This window comes from Lampris incognitus, chromosome 15, assembly GCF_029633865.1.
Source record: "Lampris incognitus isolate fLamInc1 chromosome 15, fLamInc1.hap2, whole genome shotgun sequence".
In the NCBI taxonomy this organism is placed as follows: Eukaryota; Metazoa; Chordata; class Actinopteri; order Lampriformes; family Lampridae; genus Lampris; species Lampris incognitus.
The window spans coordinates 6,548,247-6,566,023 of NC_079225.1; the positions used below are offsets into that span (position 1 = coordinate 6,548,247).

The 17,777-nt window shown below is 43.4% G+C and overlaps 1 protein-coding gene across 1 annotated transcript in view; it reads right to left on the reverse strand.

Moving 5' to 3' along the window:
* The window catches only part of cad (carbamoyl-phosphate synthetase 2, aspartate transcarbamylase, and dihydroorotase), a 141,585-nt gene that overhangs the window by 8,496 nt on the left and 115,312 nt on the right, over positions 1–17,777 (reverse strand). The window contains exons 29-39 of the mRNA XM_056295188.1: positions 16,191–16,357; positions 15,746–15,910; positions 15,353–15,484; positions 8,958–9,159; positions 7,315–7,505; positions 6,313–6,453; positions 6,069–6,161; positions 5,561–5,702; positions 5,120–5,164; positions 3,140–3,321; positions 2,926–3,000 (exon numbers count right to left, since the gene is read on the reverse strand). Of these exons, the coding sequence (XP_056151163.1) occupies positions 2,926–3,000; positions 3,140–3,321; positions 5,120–5,164; positions 5,561–5,702; positions 6,069–6,161; positions 6,313–6,453; positions 7,315–7,505; positions 8,958–9,159; positions 15,353–15,484; positions 15,746–15,910; positions 16,191–16,357 (1,535 nt within the window). The remainder of the gene's footprint in view (positions 1–2,925; positions 3,001–3,139; positions 3,322–5,119; positions 5,165–5,560; positions 5,703–6,068; positions 6,162–6,312; positions 6,454–7,314; positions 7,506–8,957; positions 9,160–15,352; positions 15,485–15,745; positions 15,911–16,190; positions 16,358–17,777) is intronic.

Below are 17,777 nucleotides of genomic sequence, written 5' to 3' on the forward strand. Positions count from 1 at the left end.
ACTGGTGATTTATAACGTGTCCACACTGGTGATTTATAACATGTCCACACTGGATGATTTATAACGTGTCCACACTGGTGATTTATAACGTGTCCACACTGGTGATTTATAACATGTCCACACTGGATGATTTATAACATGTCCACACTGGGTGATTTATAACGTGTCCACACTGGTGATTTATAACGTGTCCACACTGGTGATTTATAACGTGTCCACACTGGTGATTTATAACATGTCCACACTGGTGATTTATAACGTGTCCACACTGGTGATTTATAACCTGTCCACACTGGTGATTTATAACATGTCCACACTGGGTGATTTATAACATGTCCACACTGGATGATTTATAACATGTCCACACTGGATGATTTATAACGTGTCCACACTGGTGATTTATAATGTGTCCACACTGGTGATTTATAACGTGTCCACACTGGTGATTTATAACGTGTCCACACTGGTGATTTATAACATGTCCACACTGGTGATTTATAACATGTCCACACTGGTGATTTATAACGTGTCCACACTGGTGATTTATAACGTGTCCACACTGGGTGATTTATAACATGTCCACACTGGGTGATTTATAACATGTCCACACTGGTGATTTATAACGTGTCCACACTGGTGATTTATAACGTGTCCACACTGGTGATTTATAACGTGTCCACACTGGTGATTTATAACGTGTCCACACTGGTGATTTATAACATGTCCACACTGGGTGATTTATAACGTGTCCACACTGGGTGATTTATAACGTGTCCACACTGGTGATTTATAACGTGTCCACACTGGTGATTTATAACGTGTCCACACTGGATGATTTATAACGTGTCCACACTGGTGATTTATAATGTGTCCACACTGGTGATTTATAACGTGTCCACACTGGTGATTTATAACATGTCCACACTGGGTGATTTATAACGTGTCCACACTGGGTGATTTATAACGTGTCCACACTGGTGATTTATAACGTGTCCACACTGGTGATTTATAACATGTCCACACTGGATGATTTATAACGTGTCCACACTGGTGATTTATAACGTGTCCACACTGGTGATTTATAACATGTCCACACTGGTGATTTATAACATGTCCACACTGGATGATTTATAACATGTCCACACTGGGTGATTTATAACGTGTCCACACTGGTGATTTATAACGTGTCCACACTGGTGATTTATAACGTGTCCACACTGGTGATTTATAACATGTCCACACTGGTGATTTATAACGTGTCCACACTGGTGATTTATAACCTGTCCACACTGGTGATTTATAACATGTCCACACTGGGTGATTTATAACATGTCCACACTGGATGATTTATAACATGTCCACACTGGATGATTTATAACGTGTCCACACTGGTGATTTATAATGTGTCCACACTGGTGATTTATAATGTGTCCACACTGGTGATTTATAACGTGTCCACACTGGTGATTTATAACATGTCCACACTGGGTGATTTATAACGTGTCCACACTGGGTGATTTATAACGTGTCCACACTGGTGATTTATAACGTGTCCACACTGGTGATTTATAACATGTCCACACTGGATGATTTATAACGTGTCCACACTGGTGATTTATAACGTGTCCACACTGGTGATTTATAACATGTCCACACTGGTGATTTATAACATGTGTACACTGGTGATTTATAACGTGTCCACACTGATGATTGATAACATGTCCATACTGGGTGATTTATAACGTGTCCACACTGGTGATTTATAACATGTGATTTATAATGGGTCTACAGAGGGTGACTTATAATGTGTCTCAATGCTGGGTGATTTATAACATGTCCGCACCAGGTGAGAATGAAGGATGGTGCAGCGGTGGAAAGATGGAGATGTTCAAACACTGAGTGTAGCAATGTTGGTGTTGTAATGACTGTGTCAGTAGCTGCACTGCTTCCCAACACATCCTCCCATCTCCATAACTACTAATTCTAGTATTACTACATATGTATAATACTACTATTATTAGTTATGTATTAATACTAATATTAATAGTTGTGCATTAATACTAGTATTAATACATAACTATTAATACTAGTGTTAATAACATAACTATTACCCCTAGTATTAATAGCTATGTACTAATACTAGTATTAATGCATAACCATTAATGTTAGTGCTAATACATAACTATTAATACTAGTATTAATACATAACTATTAATAACAGTATTAATACATAACTACTAATACTAGGTCCAGTACAATTATACATAACTAATAATACTAGTATTAATACATAACTACTAATACTAGCTCCAGTACAATAATACATAACTATTTATACTAGTATTGATACATAACTTAATACTGGTATAACTATTAATACTAGGTCCAGTACAATAATACATAACTATTAATACTGGTATAACTATTAGTACTAGGTCCAGTACAATAATACATAACTATTAATACTGGTATAACTACTAGTACTAGGTCCAGGGTGTGAGCGGCTCAGGAAGTTTTCCTACGTTTTCATGTATAGCTTGTGTAAGTGTGTGCAAAACTGCATGAACAGCGGCGAGATGGAAACCTTTTCACAGTCCCAAATTTCCCTCCACGGCACTCTAGATCCCCGCTGGAAACCCCCGCTGGAAACCCCTGGGACCAAATCTCACCTCTATAACGCAAATTATGTGAAAGCTGTCAGTCTAATGGTTCCACGGTGTAAGAGCAACCCGAAAAGGACCGAGCCGCTCGATTTGATATATCTCACATCTCTGTAGCTTGAACATTTTGGGAGAAGTGTGTCGAAAATCCACAAAGTAGGGCATGTGTGGGTTTTGGAGACACACAGACTTATGAGAAGAACGCAGACAGACTTCTGCACACGTCATCATAAATAAACACAAGCACACTTAAAATATAACCAACCTTCAGTATGTCCAGGCTGCGCTCCTTCTGCGCCATCAGTCGCAGAGTGTGGGCAACGTTGAACAGGTGGGAGATCTGAAATAGTTATACACAAACACATAATTATACACAAACACGTAATTATGCACAAGCACATAATTATACACAAAAACAGAAAACCATGAAGTACTGCTCCTCCAGGTGGTTATGTCAGGTTGTGTGTGTGCTTGTGTACCTGCTCCTTGCTGAACTGCCTGACAGAGTGTATGTGCTGGCCCACCAGTGGGTGCAGTAACGGGGAGGTCTGGAAATGGGAGACAGCAGAAGACTGGCCTGGAAGGGCCTGGGGGGACAGAAGCCTGGACAGGGGAGGAGGGTGGCTGTAGCCATCTCCACCGCACGCAGGGACAACAAACTCTAAAGTGGAGAGAAGTTCACACTGGTCAGTTAACCCATTAACCTTTGCACAGCACAGCACCTCTCTAAGCATATGATGCACCTTAAAAATTGAGACTCACAACTAAGAAAATAAGTATTCATCTCATTTGAAATTTAAACACTGATAAGGCTGCACTGACTATATTAACTACCAGAAAAATAACCAAAAAATATTGTTTATGTACCAACTTCTCACAGAAAAGGACTAACAATAGATTTGTCACTCAACACCAGTGAGAAAAAGGCACCACTTTGACAACTGCCCCCCTCGCAGAGCACCAAGGTAGCGCCACCCACCTCAGACCTACCTACACTGAGGTGAATGAAAGCTCTGCCGAGCTCTGCACCAGTTCTGCCCAGTCCTGGTTCCACCATATCAGCTGGTATTAGCTGATTCTCCCACTTCCACCCTCATGACAAGCATTTACACATGACCACTTGAAACACCAGTGCCATCACAACGTGTGTATTTCTCTAAACCAGTGGCCATCTTGTGAGGATATGAAGTGTGTCCGATAGAGACTCAAAGAAAACTCACAAGAGAGAGCTAATGCTCCTGTGCTAATTCTGCCCATCTCTACCATATCAAATGATATGGTGAGAGGATCAGCTAACCCCAGTTGACTCCAGTCAGAGTGAGTACATAGCTCAGCAGTGCCACCTCAAGAGCTTCCACACTGAGCTTGGATGAGTTAGCGTCAGAGTAGGTGGAACCATCTCAGAGCATCCACACTGAGCTCGGGTGAGCTAGCATCAGAGTGAGTGGAACCATCTCAGAGCTTCCACACAAACTCAGATGAGCTAGCATCAGAGTGGGTGGAACCATCTCAGAGCTTCCACACTGAGCTCAGATGAGCTAGCATCAGAGTGGGTGGAACCATCTCAGAGCTTCCACACTGAGCTCGGATGAGCTAGCATCAGTGAGTGGAACCATCTCAGAGCTTCCACACTGAGCTCGGATGAGCTAGCATCAGAGTGAGTGGACCATCTCAGAGCTTCCACACAAGCTCAGATGAGCTAGCATCAGAGTGGGTGGAACCATCTCAGAGCTTCCACACTGAGCTTGGATGAGCCAGCATCAGAGTGGGTGGAACCATCTCAGAGCTTCCACACTGAGCTCAGATGAGCTAGCATCAGAGTGGGTGGAACCATCTCAGAGCTTCCACACTGAGCTTGGATGAGCCAGCATCAGAGTGGGTGGAACCATCTCAGAGCTTCCACACTGAGCTCAGATGAGCTAGCATCAGAGTGGGTGGAACCACCTCAGAGCTCAGCAAGTAGGATTGTCCTCCTACTGCAGGTGATTCAACCTTACACTGCTGATAATTGACATTACTACCTTTAACCACTAGAGGGGGTTGATGACCTTTCTGCACTGCAATACTAGTAAGCAACATACCATGGCTGCTTAATGACGCCAACTCTTTTCAATTGCCTTTGATTGGTGATCAGCACGTTGGAGGCATCACTGTGCAGGTTTATGCATTTAACCTATTTTCAAACATAAGGGGCTGAGCAGTAATGTATGCACACTTTATAACTAGGTCTCAGTACTGACAGTGTTCAGCAAATACCAACAACGTTGTTATGATACAAAATACCGCTGAGAAAACCATCCACTCTGGCCAGCCTACCTAACAACATTAAAACGGCCTTTAAATGGAGATTTCCCCCTGTTGAAATTACTTGTAGATGTTGATCTAACACCTATATAAATTCATATTCAAAGAACGTATCAGTATTATAAAAGTTACTTCGCTACAAAGCTTCAGCAAACCTTCATCGATTGCTCCCCTCCAGGCTCTCTCCTTGGTCTCCTCTGCTGTTCAGAAGGTCGAAGAGCACAGGGCACAGGGTTAGGAGAAGACACCATCGTCTAGTTTCAATATGGTTTTACTGTCTTTAATAAAACAACATGGAGGCATTGTTAAGAAATGGATAGTTACATTTGAAACCAAGGAAATAAAGTACATGTTGAAATGGTTTCACATTTCATTGTTTGAAAGAACCAGAAAGGTCACTCTACCCAGGTCACTATACTCCACTGAAGGGGTTCATTCATGGTGTTTTTCATCTGTTGTGCTCCTTTATGCACAAACCCTAGAGATTTGTAGCACTTTAACTGCCTCCAGTTGATAACAAATAATGCTGCTGTTTAATGATGAAAACTGGGTGGTGAGGGGGAAGAACTGTGGGGTGTATGATGGTTATCTAGTACCTGGGGGCAAGCCAGGGTCAGAAGAGCGGTGCACGCGGGGTGGCAGAATGAAGCGGCCTTCCCCTACCAGGCGGCGTGGGCTGGCGGCACGGGTACGAACAACCCCCTCACGAGGAGGGGATGGACGGAGCCGCTCTGGAGTCTGATTCCAACAGTATACAAACACACCCAGGAAAAAAAGCAAAATTCACGTGATATAGATCAGCAGAAAACAATTACAAGCAACTAATAAGTGATGATTCATGTCTTCAATAGCCAAATAACCAGTCTTCATATTTATTTTTAGAACGCCATTTCCTCTCGACTGGTTTTCATACTACATCAATAGTACAGCATGGAGAGGCACTGCCTGACAATCCTTCACTGAATCATCTAGAAACTGGTCGTGGGAATTGCATCTGCATTAAAAATCAGAGATAATCAATTTCACTCAGAAACGATGGACACCAGGTCAGTCCCTGATGTCAGGCTGGCATACATCAGTAACATGCTATTTGTGTGACTGTACCAGAGTGATGTCTTTAACAGGTTCAGAGGTGGGCACAGAGATGGCAGCCGGCCATGTCTTCACATCCTCTCCATAACCTGGAGGCACTAAAACCTGGGGGTGGGAGAGAGGAGAAGAAACCATATTTCCATTTTGTCTGAAACCAATCCAAGCCAACACCATTCTAACCCGTGGGTCACAGAAGCTACTAAAGCTCCGTAAGGACCCAGATAAATGGTTGTACATGGAGAAAATATGTGCTTACCTGGCCATCAATGTAGGCCACTTCTCCTCGAAGAACCACCCGCCGCACCTTGCCCTTCACCCTCATGCCCTGGAAGGGTGTCCACTTGGACTTGGTGAACTGCATGGCCTGTGGAATAACCCATTCCTGCTCCAGGTCCACCTGCAGGCACACACGGAGAGAAATGTGTGTTTTGATTAAATATATAAAATGAGGGTCTCATCCTGTTACACTCCTACTGGACGACAACTTTGTTTGAGATAGAAAACAAAACTATAATCTACGACATGAGCACAGTCAGAAAGAAATCATCGTTCATTCAATTTTAATGGAAAGTTCTATGTTCAAAGACAAACAAAAAGTGAGAAAGAAAAAAATCTATGGCTGCAATCTATTAGAGTGTGTGTCTTGATGCATGCTCACTAATCCAGGCGAGAAAATCACTGAAGGGTGAATCAGTTCATCCGGACACAACGATGATTACGGACAGATACGTCTCATCTAAATGACCTCCTCACTGGCTTAGATGACTGATGAAATGTATCTGTCAGTACACGTTGTGTCCAGATGAACTGATTCAACCTTCTTTAATATAATACGTTATAATAATATTAATATAATTAAGTAAAATTATAACTATAATAATTATTATTACTATGTAAATCATAGTTATATAAAAGTATATTATAATTCTATATGAATATAATTCATATATAATTTAATTAATGTATATATATAATGTAGTTATTATAATATAACAATAATGATGATAATTAATTAATTATAATTCTATATTAATAATTATATTATAATTATAGTTCTAATAATAATTATAAATCTATATTATAATATATATTATATAAAATAATATATATTATATTATAATAATTATTATATAATAATCATTATTGTACAATTATATAATTATGATTATATATAATATAATTTATATATAATGTAATTATTATATTATTATAATAATATACTAATAAGAGTGTGCGTGTGCAGAGCTTCTCACCGCACCTCCACATAAGTATTGTCCTGAGCAGGCAGACTGAAGATCCTGCGTGGATTGTCATAGAGGCGCCTGATGATGTCCTCCAAGGTGAGTCGACCATCGCTGACGGCTGTCAGCAGCAGTGGCAACATGGTCTCTAGGCCTGGGTAGCCCGGAGGGGGCTTCTCACTGCGCTTCTCCTCTACAGCGTGGGGCGCTGAAACACAGTTGAATGTAGGACAGAAGAAACGCTCAGTTGGATAGCTAAGGATATGACTATTTAGTCTGGCTCTTAACCAAACCAGTCTGATTCCTTTTCTCTTGTTATCTCACTGCAGATGAAAGCCTGATAACACATACGGTCTGACTTATGACACAACAACATCACACACACCAAGGAAAGAGAGACCAACAAGGTTAGAGCTTCTAAATCCCATCCTGTCAGGCAGTTCAGAACATTCACCTGTTGTTCCAGTTATTCCAGTCTCCAATCAGGGAGGTCTGAGACCAGGAACAACTACCTGACAGACAGCGCCGGATCGAGAACCACCCATTAAATTAACTGTTTTCAATTTTCCCATGTACAATGAGGCCCACATCTGAGTCTACTACCAATATTTGTTTTTTGTTTAATTTCTCCCCAGTTGTACCTGTCCAATTACCCCACTCTTCTGAGCCGTCCCGGGTCTCTGCTGCACCCCCTCTGCTGATCCTGGGAGGGCTGCAGACTACCACATGCCTCCTCCCATACACGTGGAGTCACCAGCCGCTTCTTTTCACCTGACAGTGAGGAGTTTCACCAGGGGGACGTAGCACGTGGGAGGATCACACTATTCCCCCCAGTCCCCCCTACCTGAACAGGCGCCCCAACTGACCAGAGGAGGCGCTAGTGTAGCGACCAGGACACATACCCACATCTGGCTTCCCACAATTGGGCATGTCTTCATGGCCAATTGTGTCTGTAGGGACACCCAACCAAGCCGGAGGTAACATGGGGACTCGAACTGGTGATCCCCGTGTTGGTAGGCAATGGAATAGACTACTACGCTACCCAGATGCCCCAAGATTTGTTTTTTTGTCCGGGTGGCAGCAAGATACCTCTTTTTTACTACCACAAGTCAAAACATTTTATCAATATTAACAGAAAGCCAAGACATCCTAATATTTGGGACGTCCACTGTTTGCCTCAACTACGTCTTGTAAAATCACTGGAAAACACTGCAGATTTATGCAGAATTTGAAAATCAAATTATTCCACCACTCTTAATGTGTTCCAGAGGTTGTACTGTGATCTTCTCCCACTTTTTTCCTTTTCCAATTTTCCATTGGATGTTCAGTGGGGTTAAGGTCTGGAGACTTTATCAGTGTTTTGGGACATTCTTAAATAAATAAACAGTACCTGAAGGAAACATTTTGCTAGTTTGCAGTGACTAAGGAGTAAAAACACAGCTCGGTAGTTGACTCATACTCCACTGTAAGGCTGCATGAGCCCTTCCTGGTGAAGCCAGAATACCCAGGAAATGTTGCTGGGCGGCACAATATCAATACAGCAACCGTTCACACCATTCAAAACTTCTCCTAAAGCGGTCTTCAACTGACAGAATACTCAGGCCACGTCTGTAGTGGTCAGCTGAGATGGAAACAACAGTATGATGAGCTGACTGCTGACCATGGTCTGTAGCAAAGCAGTCAATGATGTCCAGGTTCTCCCAGAGGCCTTCCATGTCTTCCCTCGTCCCGAGCATAGGTCGAACCTGTGCCCACCCATCCCCAATGGCCGTGACATTGTCCTCACACAGGAAGAGGTGGTGGGGTGCTACTTCACATGTCACCTGGATGCCTTTCTGCTTGGCAGCACGGATGACGAGAATCTGAAGAGGCAACAAGAAAAACTTTGACATTAAGTACAATTTACTAGCAAGGACAGTGACAGTCATGTGTAGGGTAGATATACAACATTCTATTTGTTTTTCCTATATTATCATTATTACTGGGCAAACTGAAAGCCAGTACACTCATGTTCCTCTCACTATTATTATGATTATTACTGCTACTATTATTATTATTATTATTATTATTTCTTTCACGTTTCCTGTTTTACATACTGTAGAGCTGGGTCCAAACTATGGACCTGAGGAACTATAGGGTAGATGTCCCTTGATTGACAGTACTCGTCGTAATATGTGGGCTGTTCTGAGTAGGGCGATCTTCTGGACTGCACTGATGTTGATGTTTCCTGGGATAAGATTGGTGAACTTTTCCATTCACTCATGAATTATACTCAGAATATTATTAATAATAATAATAATATTATTATTATTTCTTTCACGTTTCCTGTTTTACATCCTGTAGAGCTGGGTCCAAACTATGGACCTGAGGTACTATAGGGCAGATCAATCAATCAAGCTGCATTTTATATAGCGCTTTTCTAGCTGCAACAGCCACTCAAAGCGCTTTACATGTCACTTGATTGACAGTACTCGTCGTAATATGTGGGCTTTTCCGAGTAGGGCGATCTTCTGGACTGCACAGATGTTGATGTGGGATACGCTTGGTGAACTTTTCCCTTCCCTTCTTCATGAGTCCTAGAGCTCTGATGACCACTGGTGTTGTTTCGGTCTTCATTCCCCACATCCTGTTGACTTCAGTCTCCAGGTCTCTGTACTTGGTCAGCTTCTCTTTGACGTTCACTGAGGTGTTTTTTCAGATGGTGTTGCCATGTCGATGAGCATGCACCTCTTTTGCTTCCTGTCCTTGATAACGATGTCGGACTTGTTGGCTTTTATCTCTCTGTCAGTGTGGATGGGCGTGTCCCAGAGGATGGTGGGCGTTACTAGCTAAAACACTTACCTTGATTACAGTGCCACCTGCTGTGTCATTTCTGGTGTCTGACATGTGCAGTATTCTATGGTGTATGCTGCAGTACCACATTTACCAATTGAATAATGATAATAATAATAATAATAATAATAATAATAACTAGACCTGCAGGCGGGTATTAACGGGGTCCAGGCCTCCCATGCAAGTCGCACCTGGCGGTCAAGAGTCCATGCAAATTGGACCTGCAGGGCCATGCAAGCAATGAGCTGAGAGCAGCATGGGGGAGGGGGGGGCTTAGAAGGTGTTGAGGAGTGAGGTTAAGCAGCTGCAGTTTGTGAACTACTCCCCAACCCTCTTGAAACTCCAGTTAATGGCCATGGTAATTTGCATATGAAACCGATTGTTGTTTTCAGTCGTTATGCCACTGTATTGTTTATAAGGGTGGGGACACCTGCAGTCACTGTATTGTTTATAAGGGTGGAGACACCTGCAGTCACTGTATTGTTTATAAGGGTGGGGACACCTGCAGTCACTGTATTGCTTATAAGGGTGGGGACACGTGCAGTCACCGTATTGTTTATAAGGGTGGGAACACCTGCAGTCACCGTATTGTTTATAAGGGTGGGACACCTGCAGTCACTGTATTGTTTATAAGGGTGGGGACACCTGCAGTCACTGTATTGTTTATATTTTGAATGTGATGCCTGCAACACGTTCCAAAGAAGCTGGGACAGGGGGCAACAAAAGACTGGGAAAGTTGAGGAATGCTCTAAAAACACCTGTCTGGAACATTCCACAGGTGAACAGGTTAACTGGAAACAGGTGAGTGTCATGACTGGGTATACAAGGAGTAATCCCGGAAAGGCTCAATCGTTCACAAGCAAGGATGGGGCGAGGTTCACCACTTTGTGAACAACTGCATGAGCCAATAGTCCAACAGTTTAAGAACAACGTTTCTCAAAGTACAACTGCAAGGAGTTTAGGGATTTCATCATCTCCAGTCCATAATATCACCACAAGATTCAGAGAATCCGGAGAAATCTCTGGACGTAAGCGGCAAGGCCCAAAACCAACATTGAATGCCCGTGACCTTCGACCCCTCAGGCGGCACTGCATTAAAAACCGGCATCATTGTGTAAAGGATATTACCACGTGGGCTCAGGAGCACTTGGGAAAACCATCATCAGTTAACACAGTTGGTCGCTACATCTACAAGTGCAAGTTAAAACTCTACCATGCAAAGCCAAAGCCAGATATCAACACCACCCAGAAACACCGCCGGCTTCTCTGGGCCCGAGCTCATCTGAGATGGACTGACCCAAAGTGGACAAGTGTGCTGTGGTCTGACGAGTCCACATTTCACATTGTTTTTGGAAATCATGGACGTCGTGTCCTCCAGGCTAAAGAGGAAAAGGACCATCCAGATTGTTATCAGCACAAAGTCCAAAAGCCAGCATCTGTGATGGTATGGGGGGTGTTAGGGCCCATGGCATCATGGGTAACTTGCATATCTGTGAAGGCACCATTAATGCTGAAAGGTCCATACAGGTTTTGGATCAACACACGTATGCTGCCATCCAAGCGACGTCTTTTTCAGGGACGTCCCTGCTTATTTCAGTAAGACAATGCCAAGCCACATTCTGCACATGTTCCACCAGCGGGGCTTCGTAGTAAAAGAGTGCAGGTACTGGACTGGCCTGCCTGCAGTCCAGACCTGTCCCCCATTGAACATGTGTGGCGCATTATGAAGCACACAATACGACAACGGAGACCCCGGACTGTTGAGCAACTGAAGTCGTACATCAAGCAAGAATGGGAAAGAATTCCACCTACAAAGCTTCAACAAGTAGTGTCCTCAGTTCCCAAACGCTTATTGAGTGTTGTTAAAAGGAAAGGTGGAGTAACACATTGGTGAACATGCCCCTGTCCCAGCTTCTTTGGAACGTGTTGCAGGCATCAAATTCAAAATGAGGGAATATTTGCAAAAAAACAATAAAGTTTATCAGTTCAAATATCTTGTCTTTGTAGTGTATTCAATTGAATATAGGTGGAAAAGGATTTGCTAATCATTGTATTCAGTTTTTATTAACGTTTTAAACAACGTCCCAACTTCATTGGAATTGGGGTTTGTATAAGGGTGGGACACCTGCAGTCAGTGTATTGTTTGTAAGGGTGGGGACACCTGAAGTCAGTGTATTGTTTATAAGGGTGGGGACACCTGCAGCCAGTGTATTGTTTATAAGGGTGGGGACACCTGCAGTTAGTGTATTGTTTATAAGGGTGGGGACACCTGCAGTCAGTGTATTGTTTATAAGGGTGGGGACACCTGAAGTCAGTGTATTGTTTATAAGGGTGGGAACACCTGCAGCCAGTGTATTGTTTATAAGGGTGGGGACACCTGAAGTCAGTGTATTGTTTATAAGGGTGGGGACACCTGCAGTCAGTGTATTGTTTATAAGGGTGGGGACACCTGCAGTCAGTGTATTGTTTATAAGGGTGGGGACACCTGCAGTCAGTGTATTGTTTATAAGGGTGGGGACACCTGCAGCCAGTGTATTGTTTATAAGGGTGGGGACACCTGCAGCCAGTTGAGACTGAAGTGGTCACTTAGACGAGGGATTAAACATTTCTTGTTGTGTCCAGAGGAACTGATTCAACTTTCTGTTCATTTCCTTACCTGGATTATTGAGCATGCATACAGACTTTCACTTAGAGGCAATTAATGTCATTTTTAGGGATGACAGGCTACGGTAGACAGTGGTTCCGTGAAAATGCATCCCTGGAGGCTCCACTATTATCTATTATGCAATGCCATGGACTAAAACCAACTAATAATGTGATGTAGACGGAGGCTGCTGATGCAGCTCTTACTCAACTTTAAACAGACTTTGGCTACCACGCCTACTTTAGGACTGCCTGACCCAGACAGAGCATTCTCACAGACTGTGGACAGAGAAGGAGGTTTTATGACATCTGTGTTGATTAGAAAGCAACAGAGTGAAAGCAAAGGCTACATGCACATATGTAAATAACATATGTACGGCAGACTGGGGATGAACATTCTTGCCAGTATTTGTTTCCCTCTCTCATCATCAGCCGCTTCTCCGGGGTCGGGTCGCGGTGGCAGCAAGCTAAGTAGGGCACTCCAGACATCCCAGCAACGCCCTCCGGCTCGTCCTGGGGGATCCCAAGGCGTTCCCAGGCCAGATTGAACATGTAGTCCCTCCAGCGAGTTCTGGGTCTACCCCGGGGTCTCCTCCCAGTTGGCCGTGCCCAGAAAACCTCCACAGGAAGGCGCCCAGGAGGCATCCTAATCAGGTGCCCGAACCACCTCAACTGGCTCCTATTTCTTTCCTTGCTATGTAAAACTAACACATGGGAATGACCATGTGAACGCAGTAAACAAACACTGGTTTCCGAGAGGCTTCACAAATTATTCCCAAAGTTATTCATAAAAAATATTTCTTCTTCTTTCGGTTTATCCCCTGTTTCTCAGTGGTCGCCAGAGTGGCTTTTACAGTTTCCATTGGTACACTGTGAGAGTACAGCCCCAATACTGACCGTTGTTAACCCAGGCCTTGTCCGATGCGGTATGGTCTTGTTAATCCACATACTGATTTGGCAAAATTTTACATCGGATGCCCTTCCTGACACAACCATTAACCCTATGGGGAAAAATGCTTCTTAAGTTGTTTTAAAAAATAATGCCACAATAGGGCAAACGACAAAAGACTCAAGCCCCCCTCCCTCTGACCAACCATTTGATCACCTGCAGATAGATTTCTCTGAACTAACACCATGTCAAGGAAAGAAATGTTGTCCTGTGATTGTTATATTTTCTAAGGCCAGTCAGGCCAGGACTCCACAGTCTACACCATCTACAGACCAGGACTCCACAGTCTACACCATCTACAGGCCAGGATTCCACAGTCTACACCCTCTACAGACCAGGACTCCACAGTCTACACCATCTACAGGCCAGGACTCCACAGTCTACACCATCTACAGACCAGGACTCCAGTCTACACCATCTGCAGACCAGGACTCCACAGTCTACACCATCTACAGACCAGGACTCCACAGTCTACACCATCTACAGACCAGGACTCCAGTCTACACCATCTACAGACCAGGACTCCACAGTCCACATCATCTACAGGCCAGTGGCCACTCTTTCAGGGATGAGGATGTGACCATCCTTGATAGGGAGGAATGCTGGTTTGAACGGGGAGTCAAAGAGGCCATCTATGTGAAGAGGGAACGACCATCCCATCCCTGAACCGGGGGATGGGCTTGATATCGGACCCGATAGAGTTTCTTTTGTTTGTTGGTATAACTCAACTCAAACCTAATTCCTGCTTGGTCAATATTTTGAACTTTTTAAAATGTGGTCAATGTGCTTTTGCTTTTAAAGTTGCATTAAACTTAATTACTACATCACAACACTGACCATCTCCACTCCCATCTCCTCACACACTCATCTCTCTTACCACTAGCTTACCACTAGTACTCCCCATTCACCCGAGACCCCAGCAACAACACAAAAATGCCCTCGCAACCACCTAGTACGTACCTTCTAACAAGACCCTAGCTAGCACCTAGGACACCCTAGCAACACCCCTCCAGCCATGTGCAAATGTGCCACCTAGTAGACCACGGCAACCACCAAGCAAAACCTTAGCAACAACTTAGTAATGCCTTTGCAACCATTTGATCGACCAAAGCAACTACCTAGCAACACCCTGGCAATTACCTAGTACAAAGCAACCCACTAGGAGACGCTAAGAACACCCTGGCAACCACATAACATCCTTGCAACTACCTGGTTGACTATAGCAACACCCTAGGAACACCATGGCTGTGTTCAAAATCACATACTGTGCACTACATACGTGTACTGTCTTCCAGCGTACTATTAGTATACGAGTAAAAAGTGCAAAAATACAACAGCTGTTTGGACATATTACTTCGCCATAGAGCCATGCCACTTCCTTTCAGGTCTTTGCGGGTTAATGATGACACGCTGCATCTAAACGTCTTCCAGTGTTTAAAGGTAAGTAATTGAAACAGTTCCATCATTCTGCCGGTTGAGTTTTTAAGACCATAATGCATTATTTTGGAGTATTGCAACGCACTGTGGGATACTTGTGTCAGCATAGTGTCCAGTGTTTGCTGATAGATCAGTCAGCTTTAGAGCTCTGCTGCGTGAAAGGCAGGCTCCCTCCCAGGCATCACATGTCTCACCTCTTCTTTTTTAGCCACATGGCAGATATGGACAGAACGCTGGTAGAGCTGGGCTACCATCAGAACAGCAGCCACCGTCTGCTTCTCCGCATGGGCTACGATAGGCATATGTTTGGGCCACTTCTCAAAGTGCTGCAAAAAAGAATATGACATAGAGGACAGGATATATCACAATCACCAGCTGCCAGCTGTCAACACTAAACTTATACCTGCTAAACCTTTTGGAACCAACATGATTTGTGCGGTGCAAACATGATAATAGTGACGTGTTTCTGGATTTCTGCTTCTGCTCCATGTAAAAAGCAGCAAAATCTGAAAAATCTTTTGTGCCAAATTTTCATTTTGACATTTAAAATGTAATACAATGACCTCAGCTCTTCTCTACCAACCTACCTCCATCCACAGGGAGACATTGTCCATCTTGAGGGTGGAGTAGGTGTCATTGAGGTACATCTTCAGGCCTGCCACCTGGCTGGCTATCGAGGGCAGGATGGCTGCGTTGTCTGAAGCAGCACCTACATACAGGGCATAGTCGCAGCGACAGCCCACCTTCGCCAGCTGAGGAAATACCAGACCACACATTTATGCAGGGGGAAACATATCTAAGGAAGCTGATAGAAGAAATAAATATTCAAATATTACAAAATTAGTCCTGTGAAGTACACACTGTTGTACAAATAGAGATTAAAATGTTCAGTGGAAAGATCTAAAATAAAATATCATTAAATACAACTGAATGTTAAGAATGTGAAGTTAAATAATTATTTGTGTTTTCTTTTCCTCTATTTAAGACTAATACGGCATGAAAAACAGGGAAGAATGTTGTTTGAAGTTGTACCTTCTGGACCATAGAGAGACAGTTGGGGTCTACGATGGCAGGAGCGGTGTTGGGCATGGCACACACCATGGTCACCCCTCCTGCCAAGGCTGCTGCCGTTCCAGAGGCAAAGTCCTCCTTGTGGGTAGCACCGGGTTCCCGCAAGTGAACGTGGACATCAATCAGACCTGGAGTCCAGTGGAAGAAGGAAGTCAGTCATAGAAGAGACTGACTAACTGACTGAGGTAAATGAGACTAAACAGCAACAGACACTCATACGCCTCAAGTCCCCTTCAGCTCTAATGTGGTTAAATGATAGTGTGGTGAGAATATTAACCTTCTGCCATTTCATAAGAAATCACAACTTTCTCGTTTTGGCCATATTTCTTTTTTCTTTTTTTTGGATTTTCTCCCCAATTGTATCCGGCCAATTACCCCACTCTTCCGAGCCATCCCAGTTGCTGCTCCACCCCCTCTGCCGATCCGGGGAGGGCTGCAGACTACCGCATGTCTCCTCCCATACATGTGGAGTCGCCAGCTGCTTCTTTTCACCTGACAATGAAGAGTTTCACCAGGGGGACGTAGCGCGTGGGAGGATCACGCTATTCCCCCCAGCCCCCCCCCTCCCCAACAGGCGCCCCGACCAAACAGAGGAAGCGCTAGTGCAGCAACCAGGACACACACCCACATCCGGCTTCCCACCCGCAGACACGGCCAATTGCGTCTGTAGGGACGCCCAACCAAGCCAGAGGTAACACAGGGATTCGAACCAGCAATCCCCGTGTTGGTAGGCAATGGAATAGACCACTACGCTACCTACACGTCCCGTTTTGGCCATATTTCTATTTGTGAAGTGTGTTTTTCGTTTGTTTTTGTTTTTTTATTTAAGTTTTTATTGAGTTTCTTTAAGGAACATAAATACAAATGATAAAGTACAAAAGACCAAAAAAAGAAAGAAAAAAAACAAGAAGAAAAAACCCAAAACAAAACAAAAAAACCAAACATAAACAAAAACTAAAACAGCATGAATTAATAAAAGCACTGTTTTTCTTGTTTTAATTGACTTCTTACATGTTAAGTTCAAGCACACATGTAAAACATAACTGCTTTCAATATAAATACATAATTATAAACGTTTAAGACAAATTGTCTAAGCTTGAAAGCATATTTGGTTTTCGGAGACATTCCAATCAAAATTCTTCCAGTTTTTTGCTCATTCTAGAAAGGTACTGTCATCTTCCACTCATTACTTTGAATAGAAAAGTATGTATGTATTGGTAGGAAAATACAAGATAACATAAGTCTTTTTTACTATCGTTTCCAATTACGGCAAGTTAGAACAGGGCTCAGCTAAGACGGTGGCTGCTATGGTACATTCTATGGTACGTTCTAGAGCAGCGATTCTCCCTGACATGTTGCCTCTAGTTTTATCTCTACTGAGTTGCAATCAGATTAACTTAAAACTAGGGGAAAAGTGTCCAATTTGTATAAACAGACAGTTGACCAGATGAAGGAGGTTATAAACATAACCATCAATTCTAATCAGATGGCAAGACCATGTAAAGGTAGCGTTTCATGATTTTCACAAAGCTACTGCAGCTTTCCAGC